General features: G+C 40.7%; 2 protein-coding genes across 4 annotated transcripts in view; one reads left to right on the top strand and one right to left on the bottom strand.

Annotated features, from left to right (window-relative positions):
- Nucleotides 1–161, bottom strand: part of TSHB (thyroid stimulating hormone subunit beta) — a 15986-nt gene extending 15825 nt beyond the window's left edge. Inside the window, exon 1 of the mRNA XM_074977825.1 lies at nt 109–161. The gene's annotated coding sequence lies outside the window, so the exon portion shown is untranslated. The remainder of the gene's footprint in view (nt 1–108) is intronic.
- LOC142002033 (uncharacterized) overlaps nt 1–14923 on the top strand; it is a 15629-nt gene extending 706 nt beyond the window's left edge. Inside the window, exons 1-4 of one of the 3 annotated variants that reach the window (XM_074977821.1) lie at nt 225–334; nt 1456–2010; nt 5580–5741; nt 13676–14923. In XM_074977821.1, the coding sequence (XP_074833922.1) occupies nt 1500–2010; nt 5580–5741; nt 13676–13902 (900 nt within the window). In that variant the 5' untranslated portion in view covers nt 225–334; nt 1456–1499 and the 3' untranslated portion in view covers nt 13903–14923. Of the gene's footprint in view, nt 1–224; nt 335–1455; nt 2011–5579; nt 5742–13675 lie in introns of those variants that run through there. The other 2 variants (XM_074977822.1, XM_074977823.1) reach the window with 2 other exon arrangements.

Raw genomic sequence — 14923 nt, 5'->3', positions numbered from 1 at the left:
ACATATATTCTTTAAGAGAGTCTAAAATTGTCTCTAGGTTTGCAAAAGCTACTTTTTAACATTACCACAAAATACAGTTATTGGTAACTGCTAGCGTGACATACATACCTCCTTGTAATGTGAACTGGCTAGATTAATAGACAGGTGAACCCAACCTTAGTGCTGTTGTTCCTGACTAATCTCAAAACTCTACTGCAACTCCACTGGTTTCCATAGAGACATCAGTGTATTACCCTGCCCTCCACAGAGTCTGAATAAACAAGAACATGTTAAGAGTATATCTGTTACTTTGAACTACCTGTCGGTACAAGTGCCTCCGTGTTTCATAAATTAGGTGAGTTGTTAAAGTATTATTTTGGTAAGATTTATTTTGATTTAATATTTCCATATGGATTTTAAAACACCAGTTATTCTGAACACTAAAGCAGAGAATACAAAGTGTATTGAATGTAACTGCGTCATTAATGTCGGCTCACAGGTACGACTCACCCGGAAATACTCAGATATTTTTTGTTTGAAATGTAGATTTGAGTTCCAAAGTGTTTGATATTTTATTTGAAGTTTGTAAATTTGGAGTTTCTTTGCAGTTACCAAGATGACTTGTTGGTTTGACTTGCAACATGTAGTGTCTGTGTCAGTTACTTAATCAACTCTATTTACTTTATTATTTAAGAGAGAACAAAATAAGCTAGTATACACTTCCAAATTAAGATTTTGGTGCAAGATTGTCAATTATATAGCACCTAGCACAAGGGAGCCATATCCTAGCCAAGACCTCTTTGCACTGGCATAAACTAAATCTTAAATAATAAGAGTGGCAACAGCAATAAGGGCTGAAACTCAGTTGACAACACAGCACAAGTTTACACTAAACCTACAAATATTGGCCTTCTTGGCTAATGCAATAAAAACAAGCTAATAATTTTGCAGTAATAGGCAATATTCCAAAATTCAATGCTTAAAAAAAGCTCACAGGTGGCAATAATAGAAACTACACTGACAGACATTTAAGTATTTTAATGGGAACCAAAGTAAACAGAAACTAGCTGAGTACTGTAAACAATTTTTACATGAGCATCTGTTAACACTTTGGAACAAAATTTGCTTCAACTGTGCATACTTTCAACCCTCCTCCTCTCTCCCTTTTCCATCATCCTTGTTTCTGAAAAATCTAGAAGACAATTTTATGGCAAGAGTGTTGATAGAAATTACTAAATTTTAAATGAATATTGCAGAATATTTGCTTTACCTTCCTATCTCAATTAATTTTAACTTTACCACCTTAATCTTTACTTTCCTGAGCATCCCTGTGTAGACAAGCAAATCTTCCAAATCCCAGTTAAACCCAGATACTCTCACAACCATCCCCCAAAAGCCCTGTGGAAACTAGCCGAGAGATAATAACAAATTATTTTGCTTGTCTTCATGGCTTTGTTTGTTTGTATATTTGCACAGAACAGGGTAAATCTTCAGCTGAACAGGAAGAGTGAGAAGCCATAATGGATGGAACACAACTTGTGTATCTCAACCTCCTTTTGATATATTATACAGTGGTGTTTTCTGTTCAGGCTGCAGATCAGTTCCCCCTTGTGAAAGAAGTCATGCAAACAGAGGCAGCATCCAATGAATCTGGAAACGGAATGATATCTACAAGCCTTGTAATGTCCACCACTTTAGATAAAGAAGCAGTTAATACAACCACAGTACAGAATACAAGTGCTGGCTGGAATATAATTGCCATGACCGCAAAGATTACTAGTTCATTGGCTTTAACAACTTTGTCTCATTTTGCACGAAGCACACTACATCCCCCCAACACAGACACTAACAGCCCATCAGATAGCAGTATTAGATCCCACACTGTTGTGACATCACCGACATTTTCAACCTTTAAAGATTTTAATCCCAAAATGTCTTCAATCACGTTGAAACCAACAGTCCAGTCTCCTACAGCTGCAGAAGTAAATACTAGCAAAGCTTTGGATTCAATTGCTGAAACCGAGGCATCAGGTGGGTGTCATTAGATTCTACAGCAGTATTTCCTAACCTCCAGTGTCAGAGTAGTTCACTGTATGCAATGGCAGCAGGCTCTGGGGCTGGGTTCATGATGTTCATACAGCAAATATATCAACGAATATTAGTATTAGCCGCTTTCAGAGCACAAGCATTCCCTTCCAGGTTATGTGTTCCAGGGCCTCCGGCCCTGGGAACACAACATCAGCTCAAGCCTCTCTTCCTTGTTCCTATAACACTCAGGCTGCACCGACACTACAAGATAAATTTGAATTGAAGGCAGTTAGTCATGTGGTAGGTAATATTGAGCTGTCTTCACTGTAAATACCATTAGCTCAATTTAGGGAGCACTAATATTGATATTATAATATCATTGGTACCTGATGGGTATAGTGTCAAGCTTGAATTCAAAAGTTTGATTAAAAGCCAGTGTGGAAGCGCCACATGTTAAAATTGATTAGCCTCCAGAGGAGTCCTATATGTAACCCATGATGCCCCTCAGGGCTCCACTGTGACCGTTAATCTCCAGGTGCACAGCAACTACGTAACAGGAAGACCATGAATTTCAAATAGGCACCAGGAAGCCAGTGGCTGTGAGCTCATGTTTGTATGAGAGCCTGAGAAATGTCTTTACTTCTTTGCTATTAGCGTTGTGAGTGCATCTACCCATTACAAATAGACCCCAAATGGAGTTTGTGGTTCTGTCTCTAAACTTGCTTTTTTCTGCGCTGCCTGGCACCAGCCGCTGTCCTCCCACACCACATGGCAGCAAGACTGTTGTTGGGGTCATGCTTGTATAAGAGGCCCAGAAACTTCTCAGCAGTTTACATTTGTGCACAAGCACCCCTCCTTCCCTCCCACACAGGCACCACGTAGTTGGAGTCTTTCCCACACTCAGCCACATCACGTGGGTAGCCCCCAACCCAATGAAAGGACGTGCCTGCCGTTCAGTGGTGAACATGCTTCCAGGCAGCATGATGTGCTGGCCTGCATGTTAGGGCTATAAGGGTAGGAAAGAATTTCAGGGTCTCGCAGCAGTCAGGGCCAAGTCTGCCCTGGCAGCTAAGATATTTGGGGGGACTACTTCAACTGGCCCCCTCACCAAAAATATTGTGGGGCCTTTCTGCCACTGGGGAGGCAATCTCCCCGGCAGCTAAGATATTCAGAGGCTTCATGACACCGGGAAAATCTCTCTCCGTGGTTAACATTTGGGGGCTTGCTACTGCCAGGGAGTGGGGGGAGGAGTCTCCCCCAGCAGCTAAGATATTCAGGGGAGAATACTTCAACTGGCCCCCACCAAAAATATTTTCTGAGCCTTTCTGCTGCCGGGGGGAAGTTTCCCTTGGCAACTAAGATATTCGGGGACTTTCTGCCACCGGGGGACGAGAGAGTCTTCCCCAATGGGAAATAATTTTGGAGGCTTGCAGCCGCTGGGGTGGGGGGAGGTATCACTCAGCAGATAAGATATTCAGGGGCTTGCTGCTGCCAGGAGGAAGCCTTCCCTGGTGGCTAAGGTACTCAGGGGCTTGCTGTTGCCAGGGATAAGTCTCCCTCCATGGCCAAGATATTTCGGGGGACTATTTCAACTGGCCCTCCACTGAACACCCCCCACACCTTTAGGAAGGGACCCATGGGCCTTGCTGCCATGGGGACCAAGTCCCCCCAGTGGCTAAGATACTTGGGGGGGACTACTTCAACTGGCTCTGCAACTGCAGACCACAGCTCCCCTCCCACGCCCGCCAAAAATATTTCTGAGGCCTTGCTGTGCATTACAGACACCTGTTGCTTTCATATTGCTGTTATAAAATCTTTTTCCTAACATTTCCTATCTGTCTTCATGCTTTTAGCCCCCCAAAACACAGAGGGGGGCCAATTGAGATTCTTGCTTCCATTATAAGTTCAGTGTTTGAGATCTCACTGCCATCCCCTGTGTTGGCAATGTCTGTGTGGTGAAGTGGGAGGACAAAGCTCTTTTTTTCCTAGACTTTTGTATCCTCTTGCTTCTAACATTGAGAATATAGTCTGTCCCTGTGTTATTTTCAGGGATCAGATGCAATCACAGGAAGGGGCCGGGGGGGGGGACAGTCAGTGGATGGTCAGTTGGGAACACAGCCTGTGCACAGAAGACTTACAGTGCACAAGAAAGCCCAAAGCCCTTCCCTCAGCAACCTTCTTGTTTCAAAAACTTTCCTATCATCTCTTTCTTCAAGCTCTTCAGAGTGCCTATATTATTTTCAAGGATTGGATGCAATCATGGGAGGAGGGACACTCAGAGGATAGCCAGCTGAGAATTCAGTTTACAGAAGAATATTTCTTTAAACTTTTTTGCCATCTCTGTGGATGCCCTACGTTTCCTTCCTTCTGACAGGAAAAATGGACATTTGCTTAGCATGGGAGGGGAATGAGGAAAATGCAGTGTGGGAAGATGATGTCAAAGGCCAGCGAGCATACCCAGAACGTTACAGGGATGAGGGAACAGAGGGATAGGTCCCCACAATACACTACTGCAACAGTTGATGTTTACCGGATGACTGTAGCAGCAATAAGTTGATGTTGTGAGGAAAACATGGTGAGGTGAGGATAGTCAAAATCGAATTTATAAATTCCAGAGTTACAAAATCAATATTAATAAATTCAATTTTATCTCATAGTGTAGATGCAGCCTCAGCTTAGCTGCAAGAGCTGCCAGTAGATGCCCAAAAGTATGGAACTTCTGCTGAGTGGAGGACTTTGAGACTATCTTCCTAGGAGGAGAAGGAAAACATTAATAGGAAACCAAAGATTTAAAACTACATAGAAAAGGGGAGAAAATGAGAAGATGGAAAGCAGAAATAGAAAAGAACAGAAACAAAGAGACATGCTGAGCCAAGGTGTAAAGGAGTATGAGAAAAAGGGCCACCCATGTCTTCTGGAAAGTAGGAACAACTAAATGAAACAGGAATTGGGGAACTATGCTAGCAAAAGAATGAAGACAATCATGCAAGCCAAAATTTTTGAGTGCAGGTGACTTAATGTTAGATAACCATATCCATATTTAGGCTCTTATGTCACAATAACTTGATTTTCAGAGGGCTCGCCACCCATCGTTCTTATTGACTTCAATGCAAGCTGCCTTCAGCCCTTGTGAAAATTAGGTAATTTTAATTTATGCACCTAAGTACAGATTTAGTGGACTAAATTAAGGTACCCAGATTTTATAAATTTTGGCCATATGGTATATTCCTGATCTGCTTTCATACATTTAGACCAAAAGTGGGAGGATCAAACCCAAACTGAAACATTTACTTTGAAAATTCACCACAATAATAAAAAATACTAGACTTTACGACAAGACTCATAGCATCTTAGGTCCGTTGCTGTTAATTTGCACAATAGCAGTTAGGAAGTTAAGATAATTCAAGTCTATTTTAGGGAGGTTTTTCAAGAGAGATTCCTTTGAGTCTGTTTCTTTAATACTTAGCAATGAAAACTTCCAGTACTTCCATATGGAAAATTAAAGATGGAGATATGTTGTTTTTGTAGCTGTGAAATATGAACAAATTTCTAAATTTGTTTAATTGAAATAGGAGGAACTCATCTAAGGAATTCAGAAGCCATTCTGACCATTGTCTTCAGCAGCATCCTCACATTTGCTGTTCTAGCAACTATCATATGCAGTCTTGATACCTACCGGAAGAGAAGAGCTCAGTATTCCCATCACCCACTATATGACACCTCTTGTGAAACAGGTTAGTATATTTTTAACAAGATATATCACATGACAGAATTGCATTGTACATGTGCACACTACAAATTGTTTACTCAAGGCAATCACTTCTCTCAGTAGTGAACTGTAGCAACCCCTATGGAAGAGAGTGTTAGCTTTTTAACAGTGAAAAGGGTAGTTCTCAACATAACTACCTCTGTGGGCTACATATGAAGTGCTCTGTGTTATGTGGGCTACCTCCACACTATATACTACCTGTATGACTCTGAGCCGCTCACATGTGCTACAACTGCATGCTGACTGGGCTGCAAGCAGTCCGTAGGCCATAGACTGAGAATAGCTGGAGTAAAGTTAATGTTACACTATGGTCTAAGTCTCATTTATTCAGTGGTTGTAAATCGGTATCGTTCCAATGATTTCATTAGAGCTGCACCAATTTATACCCACTGAAGATGTGACGTTTGGGCAGAAGTAAGAACTTACTGCCTTTCCAATTATAATGTGGATAATTAGGCAGGCAGGTTTTGAAACTGGAATTTGACCAAGAAAGTATATCATTATAGTTAATACTAGTTTTATGTTTGAATTAATCATGTTAAATGAAATAGCAAAAATGAAAAATCTTTAAACACAAAGGGTCCTATTTTCAAAGCTTTTCAGACAACTAATACGCTTTGGGACTTTAAAAGAACCCTTAGGTATATGTCTGCATCTTTCTGTGCTTAAAACAGCGAAACTCATAGTGAAAACACAATAAAAACAGAGTACTTTAGTTTTGCAGCAAGATAGACTAGTGAAGTTAGTATTATACTCCACATGGCACTGACCTCACCTAACTTACATTGAAGTAAAATCAAAGCACTCCATTTTTACTGTTTATATCAAGATGACTTTAGTTACCCCAAAGTATTTTACCCTAGGTAAAACAACTTTTTAGAAGTAAAGACGAAGCCAGAAAATGCTAACACAAACACTCCACTGTCAAGTTTTGTACCAGTGCTTCCACAGCAGTAGGAACATCAGCAAGTATCTGTCATTTATGGAAGGAAAGACAAAAAAAAAAGGCATATGGATACCATGGCCTTTCTTGGCTTACATGTCGTGGAGCATATTTCATTAATGGAAAGCTTATCGTTTCCCAACTTTAAATGAAGTACAACTCAAAAAGACAGCTAGTGGCACTTCTGGCAAAAATGTGCTTGTTAATTTCAGCAAGGTGTATAATTAGAGCTGCTGCTGACATTGTGAATCTTTTGTACTGGTGCACTATCATACAAATAAATCTAGAAATCTTTCAAGATATTTAGTTCTTAACTAGGGAATGCATTAGTGAGAAAGTCCCCAGAACAATTAAGGAAGATTTCTTTCTCAGTGCACTTTTTATCTCTAGTGCTTATTTTGTACCTTTTTGGGTGAGTCTACTCTCAGAACTGACTTCGAAGGTAACTTTGAAATTAGGCACTACATCAAGGGCTTGCCTCCCCTACCACCCTCCTTCGAAGGAAGCATGGTAATTAGGGTGTTGGGAGTTAACTAATGAAGTGCTGTGTTGCATACGCAGCACTTCATTAAGCAAATTCCCCCCGTGGCAACTTCAAAATTTTAAACTTCGAAGTACCGGCACGTGTCTAGCTGCGGCTCACCCGCTGGTAGTTTGAAGTGCCAGGGCAACTTTGAAGTCCCTTTACTCCTAAACTTGAAGTTGCCGTGGGGGAAAATTTGCTTAATGAAGTGCTGCCTATGCAATGCAGCACTTCATTAGGAAACTCCCAACACCCTAATTACCATCCTTCCTTCAAAGGCAGGTGGTAGTGTAGACAAGCCCCAAAGTAGCCAGCAGAGAGTCAACACACATTTTCCCTTACTTTGAAGTTAACTTCGAAGTTGGGAGCCCAACTTTGAAGTCCTTCCTCCATTCCCAGGAATGCAGTAGTGCCGTACTTTGAAGTTTAACTTCAAAGTAGGGTGTGTGTAGATGCTTTACTTCAAAGTTGCTCACTTCGAAGTACAACTTCAAAGTAAGCAACTTTGAATACTTTTTGTAGTGTAGACGCAGCCTTTGTCTTCTACTAACAAAAGCAGTGGTGAAAATGAAAATGAGGCCATATCTTTAATACCAGCAACCTATTTTGGATAATTTTACAAGATTTGTTTTGTTTTGTTTTGTTGGTAATTAGGGTCACTTACTGAAAACCAAGTAATTATTTAGTATCTGCAAGTACAAACTATGCCTCCCACTAGTCAGTGAGATGCTTTATAGGTCAGTTTCTGAAAGTCTACAGCCTCCCAAGAACTGGTTATATAGATTAACTTCTCAAAATAAAATATAATAGAACAAACTAGAAGATGTACCTGAACATAAGAACGGCCATACTGGGTCAGACCAAAGGTCCATCTAGCCCAATATCCTGTCTGCCAACAGTAGCCAATGCCAGGTGCCCCAGATGAGGTGAACCAAAGACAATGATCAAGCGATTTGTCTCCTGCCATCCATCTCCCGCCTTCGACAAAAGGCTAGGCACCATACCTTACCCCTTGCTAATAGCCATCTATGGACCTAACCTCCAAATATTTATCGAGCTCTTTTTAAAACTCTGTTAGAGTCCTGGCCTTCACAGCATCCTCTGGCGAGGAGTTCCATAGGTTGACTGTGCGCTGTGTGAAGAAAAACTTTCTTTTATTAGTTTTGAACCTGCTACCCATTAATTTCATTCAGTGTCCTCTAGTTCTTATATTATGGGAACCAGTAAATAACTTTTCTGTATTCACTTTCTCCACACCATTCATGATTTTATATACCTCTGTCATATCGCCCCTCAGTCTCCTCTTTTCTAGACTGAAAACTGTAATTCCCCTGTAATTAGTGTAATTCCCCTTTTTGAAATTAAATACCAGAGTGTTGGACTGTTGCAGTGTTCTTCCCAACACAGGAATATTAAATGTTATTATGTTATGGTCACTATTTCCAAGCGGTCCTGTAATAGTTACCTCTTGGACCAGATCTTGTGTTCCACTCAGTACTAAATCAAGAATTGCCTCTCCCCTTGTGGGTTCCTGTACCAGCTGCTCCAAGAAGCAGTCATTTAAGGCATTGCTTGGGTCCTTAACTCACTAGCCAGTCTCTCTAGCCTCTCCTCATATGGGACCCGTTCCAAACCCGTAATCATTTTAGTTGCCCTTTTCTGAACCTTTTCTAACGCCAGTATATCTTTTTTGAGGTAAGGAGACCACATCTGCACGCAGTACTCAACATGTGGGCGTACCACAGTTTTATATAGGGGAAGTAAGATATTATTCTTCTTATTTTCTATCCCTTTTTTAATTATTCCTAACATCCTATTTGCTTTACTGACTGCCGCCGCACACCGCGTGGATGTTTTCAGAGAACTATCCACTATCATTCCAAGATCCCTTTCCTGATCTGTTGTAGCTAAATTTGCCCCCGTCACATTGTATGTATAATTAGGGTTATTTTTCCCAATGTGCCTTACCTTACACTTACCCACATTAAATTTCATTTGCCATTTTGCTGCCCAATCACTCAGTTTGCTGAGATCTTTTTGAAGTTCTTCACAGTCTGCTTTGGTTTTGACTATCCTGAACAGTTTGGTGTCGTCTGCAAACTTTGCCACCTCACTGCTTACCCCCTTCTCTAGATCATTGACGAATAAGTTGAACAAGATCGGTTCCAGGACTGACCCTTGGGGAACGCCACTAGTTATCCCCTTCCGTTGAGAAAATTTACCATTTATTCCTACCCTTTGTTTCCTGTCTTTTAACTGGTTCCCAATCCATGAAAGGATCTTTCCTCCTATCCCATGACCACCTAATTTACATAAGAGCCTTTGGTGAGGGACCGTGTCAAAGGCTTTCCGGAAATCTAAGTATACTATGTCTACTGGATCCCCCCATCCGCATGCTTGTTAATCCCTTCAAAGAACTCTAACAGATTAGTAAGACACGACTTCCCTTTACAGAAACCATGTTGACACTTGCTCAACAAATCATGTTCCTCTACGTGTCTGACAACTTTATTCTTTACTATTGTTTCTACTAATTTGCCCAGTACTGACATTAGACTTACCGGTCTGTAATTGCTAGGGTCTCCTTTAGAGCCCTTTTTAAACATTGGTGGTATATTAGCTGTCTTCCAATCATTGGGTACCGAAGCTGATTTAAAGGATAGGTTACAAACCACCATTAATAGTTCCACAATTTCACATTTGAGTTCCTTCAGAACCCTTGGGTGAATACCATCCGGTCCCAGATACTTGTGACTGTTTAGCCTACCAATTAGTTCCAAAACCTCCTCTAATGATACTTCAATCTGGGACAGTTCCTCAGATTTGTCACCCATAAAGGACGGCTCAGATTTGGGAATCTCTCTAACATCCTCAGCCGTGAAGACTGAAGCAAAGAAATCATTTAGTTTTTCTGCAATGGCATTACCTTCCTTGATTGCTCCTTTTATGTCTCTATCGTCCAGGGGCCCCACTGCTTTTTCAGCAGGCTTCCTGCTCCTAATGTACTTAAAAAACATTTTACTATTGTTTTTTTGAATTTATGGCTAACTGTTCCTCAAAATCTTTTTTGGCTTTTCTTATTACATTTTTACATTTAATTTGGCAGCGTTTATGTTCCTTTCTATTTTGATCACTAGGATTTGACTTCCACTTTTTAAAAGATGTCTTTTTATCTCTCACTGCCTCTTTTACATGGTTCTTAAGCCATGGTGGTCTTTTTTAGGTCTCTTACTGTGTTTCTTAATTTGGGGTATACATTTAAGTTGGGCCTCTAATACGGTATCTTTGAAAAGTTTCCACGCAGCTTGCAGGGATTTTACTCTAGTTACTCTACCTTTTAATTTCTGGTTAACTAACCTCCTCATTTTAGTGTAATTCCCCTTTTTGAAATTAAATACCAGAGTGTTGGACTGTTGCAGTGTTCTTCCCAACACAGGAATATTAAATGTTGTTATGTTGTGGTCACTATTTCCAAGCAGTCCTGTAATAGTTACCTCTTGGACCAGATCTTGTGTTCCACTCAGTACTAAATCAAGAATTGCCTCTCCCCTTGTGGGTTCCTGTACCAGCTGCTCCAAGAAGCAATCATTTAAGGCATTGCTTGGCTCCTTAACTCACTTTTTATTTTTAAACAAAATGAAAATATACACGTCCCTTTCCACATCCCTGCCTCCTGCTGCTCCAGTGGGGTTATAGCTGTCCTAATCCCAGTCTTTGGCCCCTTGTTGTCCCTCTGTGTTTCTTATAGGGTACAATTGTCCTTACTTTCTATACACATCCCCTGTTGCCCACATGTGGTCGTTATATAGCAGAGACTTTCCTTTCCATTTTGAGAAGCAATCCCATTCCAAGCACATCCCATTTTCCTAGCACAACCAAATGCTTACCTTGCTTTAAATTATTGTTAGATGAAAATGTATGCAAAATTTTGTGATCCTAGTTCTTACCATTTAGGAGGAGTTTTTTAACAGAAAACAGTCATGCGGGCAGACTCACAGACAGGCTCTCTCAAATATATAGTAGGACCAGAAGATTTACCCAGCATTTCTGGGGCCCTTCACTCAAATAAGTTTTGTTTTTCTTCATTTTAATCATTGTTCTGGGGTGGGGCTGGGGATAAGGCGTTTAATATGTAGGCTGCCTCACGGAGAAAGGGCAATCTCAGCCCTCTCTCACTGCAGCAGTATGGGACCAGGTGAGAAACATCTGTCCACTGCTCCTGCAGCTGTAGCCAGCACAGATGGCAGTGGGGAACATGTCCTCCTGCTGGGGGATGGACAAAAAAACCACTCTCTGAAATACATAGTAGATGTATAATGTGTCTGTACCTAAAGATTGAACTCACTGCCACAGTGCCTCCTGCAGGTCATGCCAGGAATTTGCTATGACCCTCAGAAGGATGCCCTCTTCTGTTCTGTGTCTTGCACATCATCACGCTGCACTCTCTCCACCTCTAGCTCTGTACTCTGATCACTTCCAGCACCATGATGTCATCTTCAAGAGACTGCCCTCTGGCCGTGCCCATTACTCTCATCTCCTGCCCACTTCTGGGAGTATCAACAGACCTCAGTCTCACACCTGCTCCTGTGGCCACCTACAGCCAATGTTTAGCCTCTCTCCTCAGGGCCAAGCTGTGATCTGTAAAAGGCTAAGCTCCGCAGTGGCCAGGTTTAGTGCTCTGCTCTCTCTACCCTGCCCAATACTGCTGCACCTGAGGTACTTCTCTCATGGAACTAGTCCTGCTCCCCTCCCTGGCTGGGCCCAACTTCTCATTGCTCTGCTGAGCAGCTACTTATAAACCATGAGTGTCCAAGCTTTTGGCTTGCCTGGGCCGCATTGAGGGAAGAGGAATTGTCTTGGGCCACATATAAAATATATAATATAGTTAATGTATATAAATGTTAAAGTTTACGATCTTGTGGGGCCGCATTACTAGCTGTCCAGGGCCACATGCGGCCCGCGGGCCGCAGGTTGGACACACCTGTTATAAACAGTGTTGCTCCAGTAGGCGGCTCTATGATTGGCTCCCTATAAACCTTTTCCTGGTTGGCTGGGCTCTGAGAAGGCTCCTTCCAGTCTGCTTTAAGTCCTTTTGGTTCAAGTGGGGCAGCTGCCCCCCTACAATATACCTCAAGTATAAACTAGCTGAGTTAAAGGAGGTAAATCACAAATATACCTAATAAATTGATGTCAACGGAATCAAAACCAAACATGAATTAAAGAGACATTGACAGAAAATCATCCCAGTATTTCTTTCTATAGGTAATAAATGCAAGCACTGAGAAAATGTGAGCTAGGGATTTGCTTATGTTTCTCATGCTTCTCACAGATTGTGCTAGAATAATACAATTTTCTTGAACTGATTGGGACTGGACAGATAATGGAGGTCTGGGATAACTTAAGCAGAATTTAGCCTAAAAATTTAAATAAAAATGTTCAGGTAAATGCACAAATGTTTCAATAATCAAATGCTTCATTAGTATAAATTATAACCTTTAAAATATTCTATTTTCCTGAGTAAATGGAGATAAGCACAAATTTCCATATAATAGTAATAATATTTTATACTGATTATAACAACATCTTTCATGATCTAATGAAAGTGCAACTGGCTGAAAATTAAGGATTTAATAAAAACCTGTGTTACAGTGATGCATCAGAAGGGTCTCTCACTCAAGTCTTGACTCAGAAAATATTCCCTTTTAAAACATGTGAATATTTGTACTTCTATTTTATTGTAACCCTCTCTTTTTATTGTCACTCACCCAAAACAATATAGCACTCTTTGGCTGTATGTACACTACCTTCCGACTTCGAAGGGAGCATGGTAAGTGGGGTGCCGGAAGATTATTAATGAAGTGGGTTAGCCATGGCTACACGCGAGCTGGCACTTCGAAGTTTAACACTTCGAAGTTGCTGCGGGGCAGAATTAGCTTAATGAAGTGCTGCATATGCAGTGTAGCACTTCATTAATAATCTCCCAACACCCTACTTACCATGCTCCCTTAGAAGTAGGGAACTAATGTAGACACAGCCTTGCAGTGTTATCTGGTACTTCTATTACTTCTTTTATTTAAGATTATTTTATTAAAAATTCTGATCAGCTACCCAATTTGTTATCAACAGATTATTTCTGCCACTTTATTACTTAAACAATGTACAAGCCAAAACACGGATTAAAAAGAAGCAGATTCATCATTTTTTGTTTACTACTTTCAATTTGCCTCCTCTGCTATCTGAATTACTGTAGTGGTTAGAATGCAATAAAGTTTGTTTATATTTTAATTTTTACTTTTAACATATAGAGTTAGGCAAAAAACAGATACACAAAATAGAATATGAGTACGTTTGCACAGTGAAGATTTTATGCCCTGTGATTTGCTATATTTCTCACTGTAATACTTCAATAATGTTTAATAATGCTTTCTTACAGCTGACATTTACACTACTCCAGATGACACATTGGTGATATCAGGAGGACTATATGATGCACCAAGGGTTTACAACACCAGTATGACTGTACCAGATGATGAGCCTCAAGCTGAATACTCACCATTTGGCTCCACAACTGGGAAATTCAGGCTTGAAATTTTATCTGGGGGAAATGAAAAAGGATTTTCGCCACCCTTTGATACATTTCAGTTACCACAACACTCATAATATATCAGAGGGGTAGCCGATTTAGTCTGTATCTTCAAAACAACAAAAAGTCCAGTGGCACCTTACAGACTAACAGATATTTTAGAGCATAAGCTTTCGTGGGCAAAGACCCACTTCATCAGATGCATGAGTGGTGGGTTTCAGAGGAGGGTTTAAAGAGGGAGTCTCAGTCAAGGGGAGGATGTGGCCCAATACCAGCCACATTAACTGCTGATAATGGGCCACATCCTCTGTGACTGAACAGACCTTGTCAACTGTGGCCCTCCCACTGACTGAGGCTCCCTCTTTAAACTCTCCTCTGAACCCCCTCACCCCACTCATGCATCTGACGTAGGCAGTCTTTGCCCACGAAAGCTCATGCTCCAAAATATCCGTTAGTCTATAAGGTGCCACAGGACTTCTTGTTACACATATTATAGTAATGATGCCAGTAGTATAGAGCAATCTCTTTAATTAGTTGTAACATTAGTTTTTCAGTAGTGTTTTAATACCACATTAATAATTATAATAGGTCTTAATCAGTGGACCTCATTCTACTTCACAAAGGAAGCAAGTATTTTTATCTCCATTTTAATGATGAGGAAGCTGACTTAGACGGTTGAAGTGACTTGTCAAAGATCACCTAGCAGGATTTTAGCAGAGCCAGGAATAAGTCCCATGTTTCCTGAGACTGTCTTCTGGTCCATACTGTTTGTATGCCACATATCTCCATAACTTCAGTTTCATGGCCAATATTCTGATTAATATAATGCTGCTTGAATATGTTCAGTTACCATACTCAGTTATACTGAAAATGTAATTTATTTCTCATATGAAGTCTCATTGCAACAATGGAGTAAGGATTTCACCTGTGGAGGCAAATTTCTGGTATGCAGAGATATGACAAAAATGTTAAAATGATTTGTAAACATTAAAACATGAATTTTAAATCTTACTGCTATAAAATTTTGAAATGCACAGATACTTGGAGCCCTGGGTGAAATCCAACCCCCATTAAAGTATCGTATCGTATCGTATCATA

The sequence above is a fragment of the Carettochelys insculpta genome, chromosome 26 (genome assembly GCF_033958435.1).
Source record: "Carettochelys insculpta isolate YL-2023 chromosome 26, ASM3395843v1, whole genome shotgun sequence".
In the NCBI taxonomy this organism is placed as follows: Eukaryota; Metazoa; Chordata; order Testudines; family Carettochelyidae; genus Carettochelys; species Carettochelys insculpta.
This window is presented reverse-complemented; position numbering and strand designations above follow the sequence as displayed.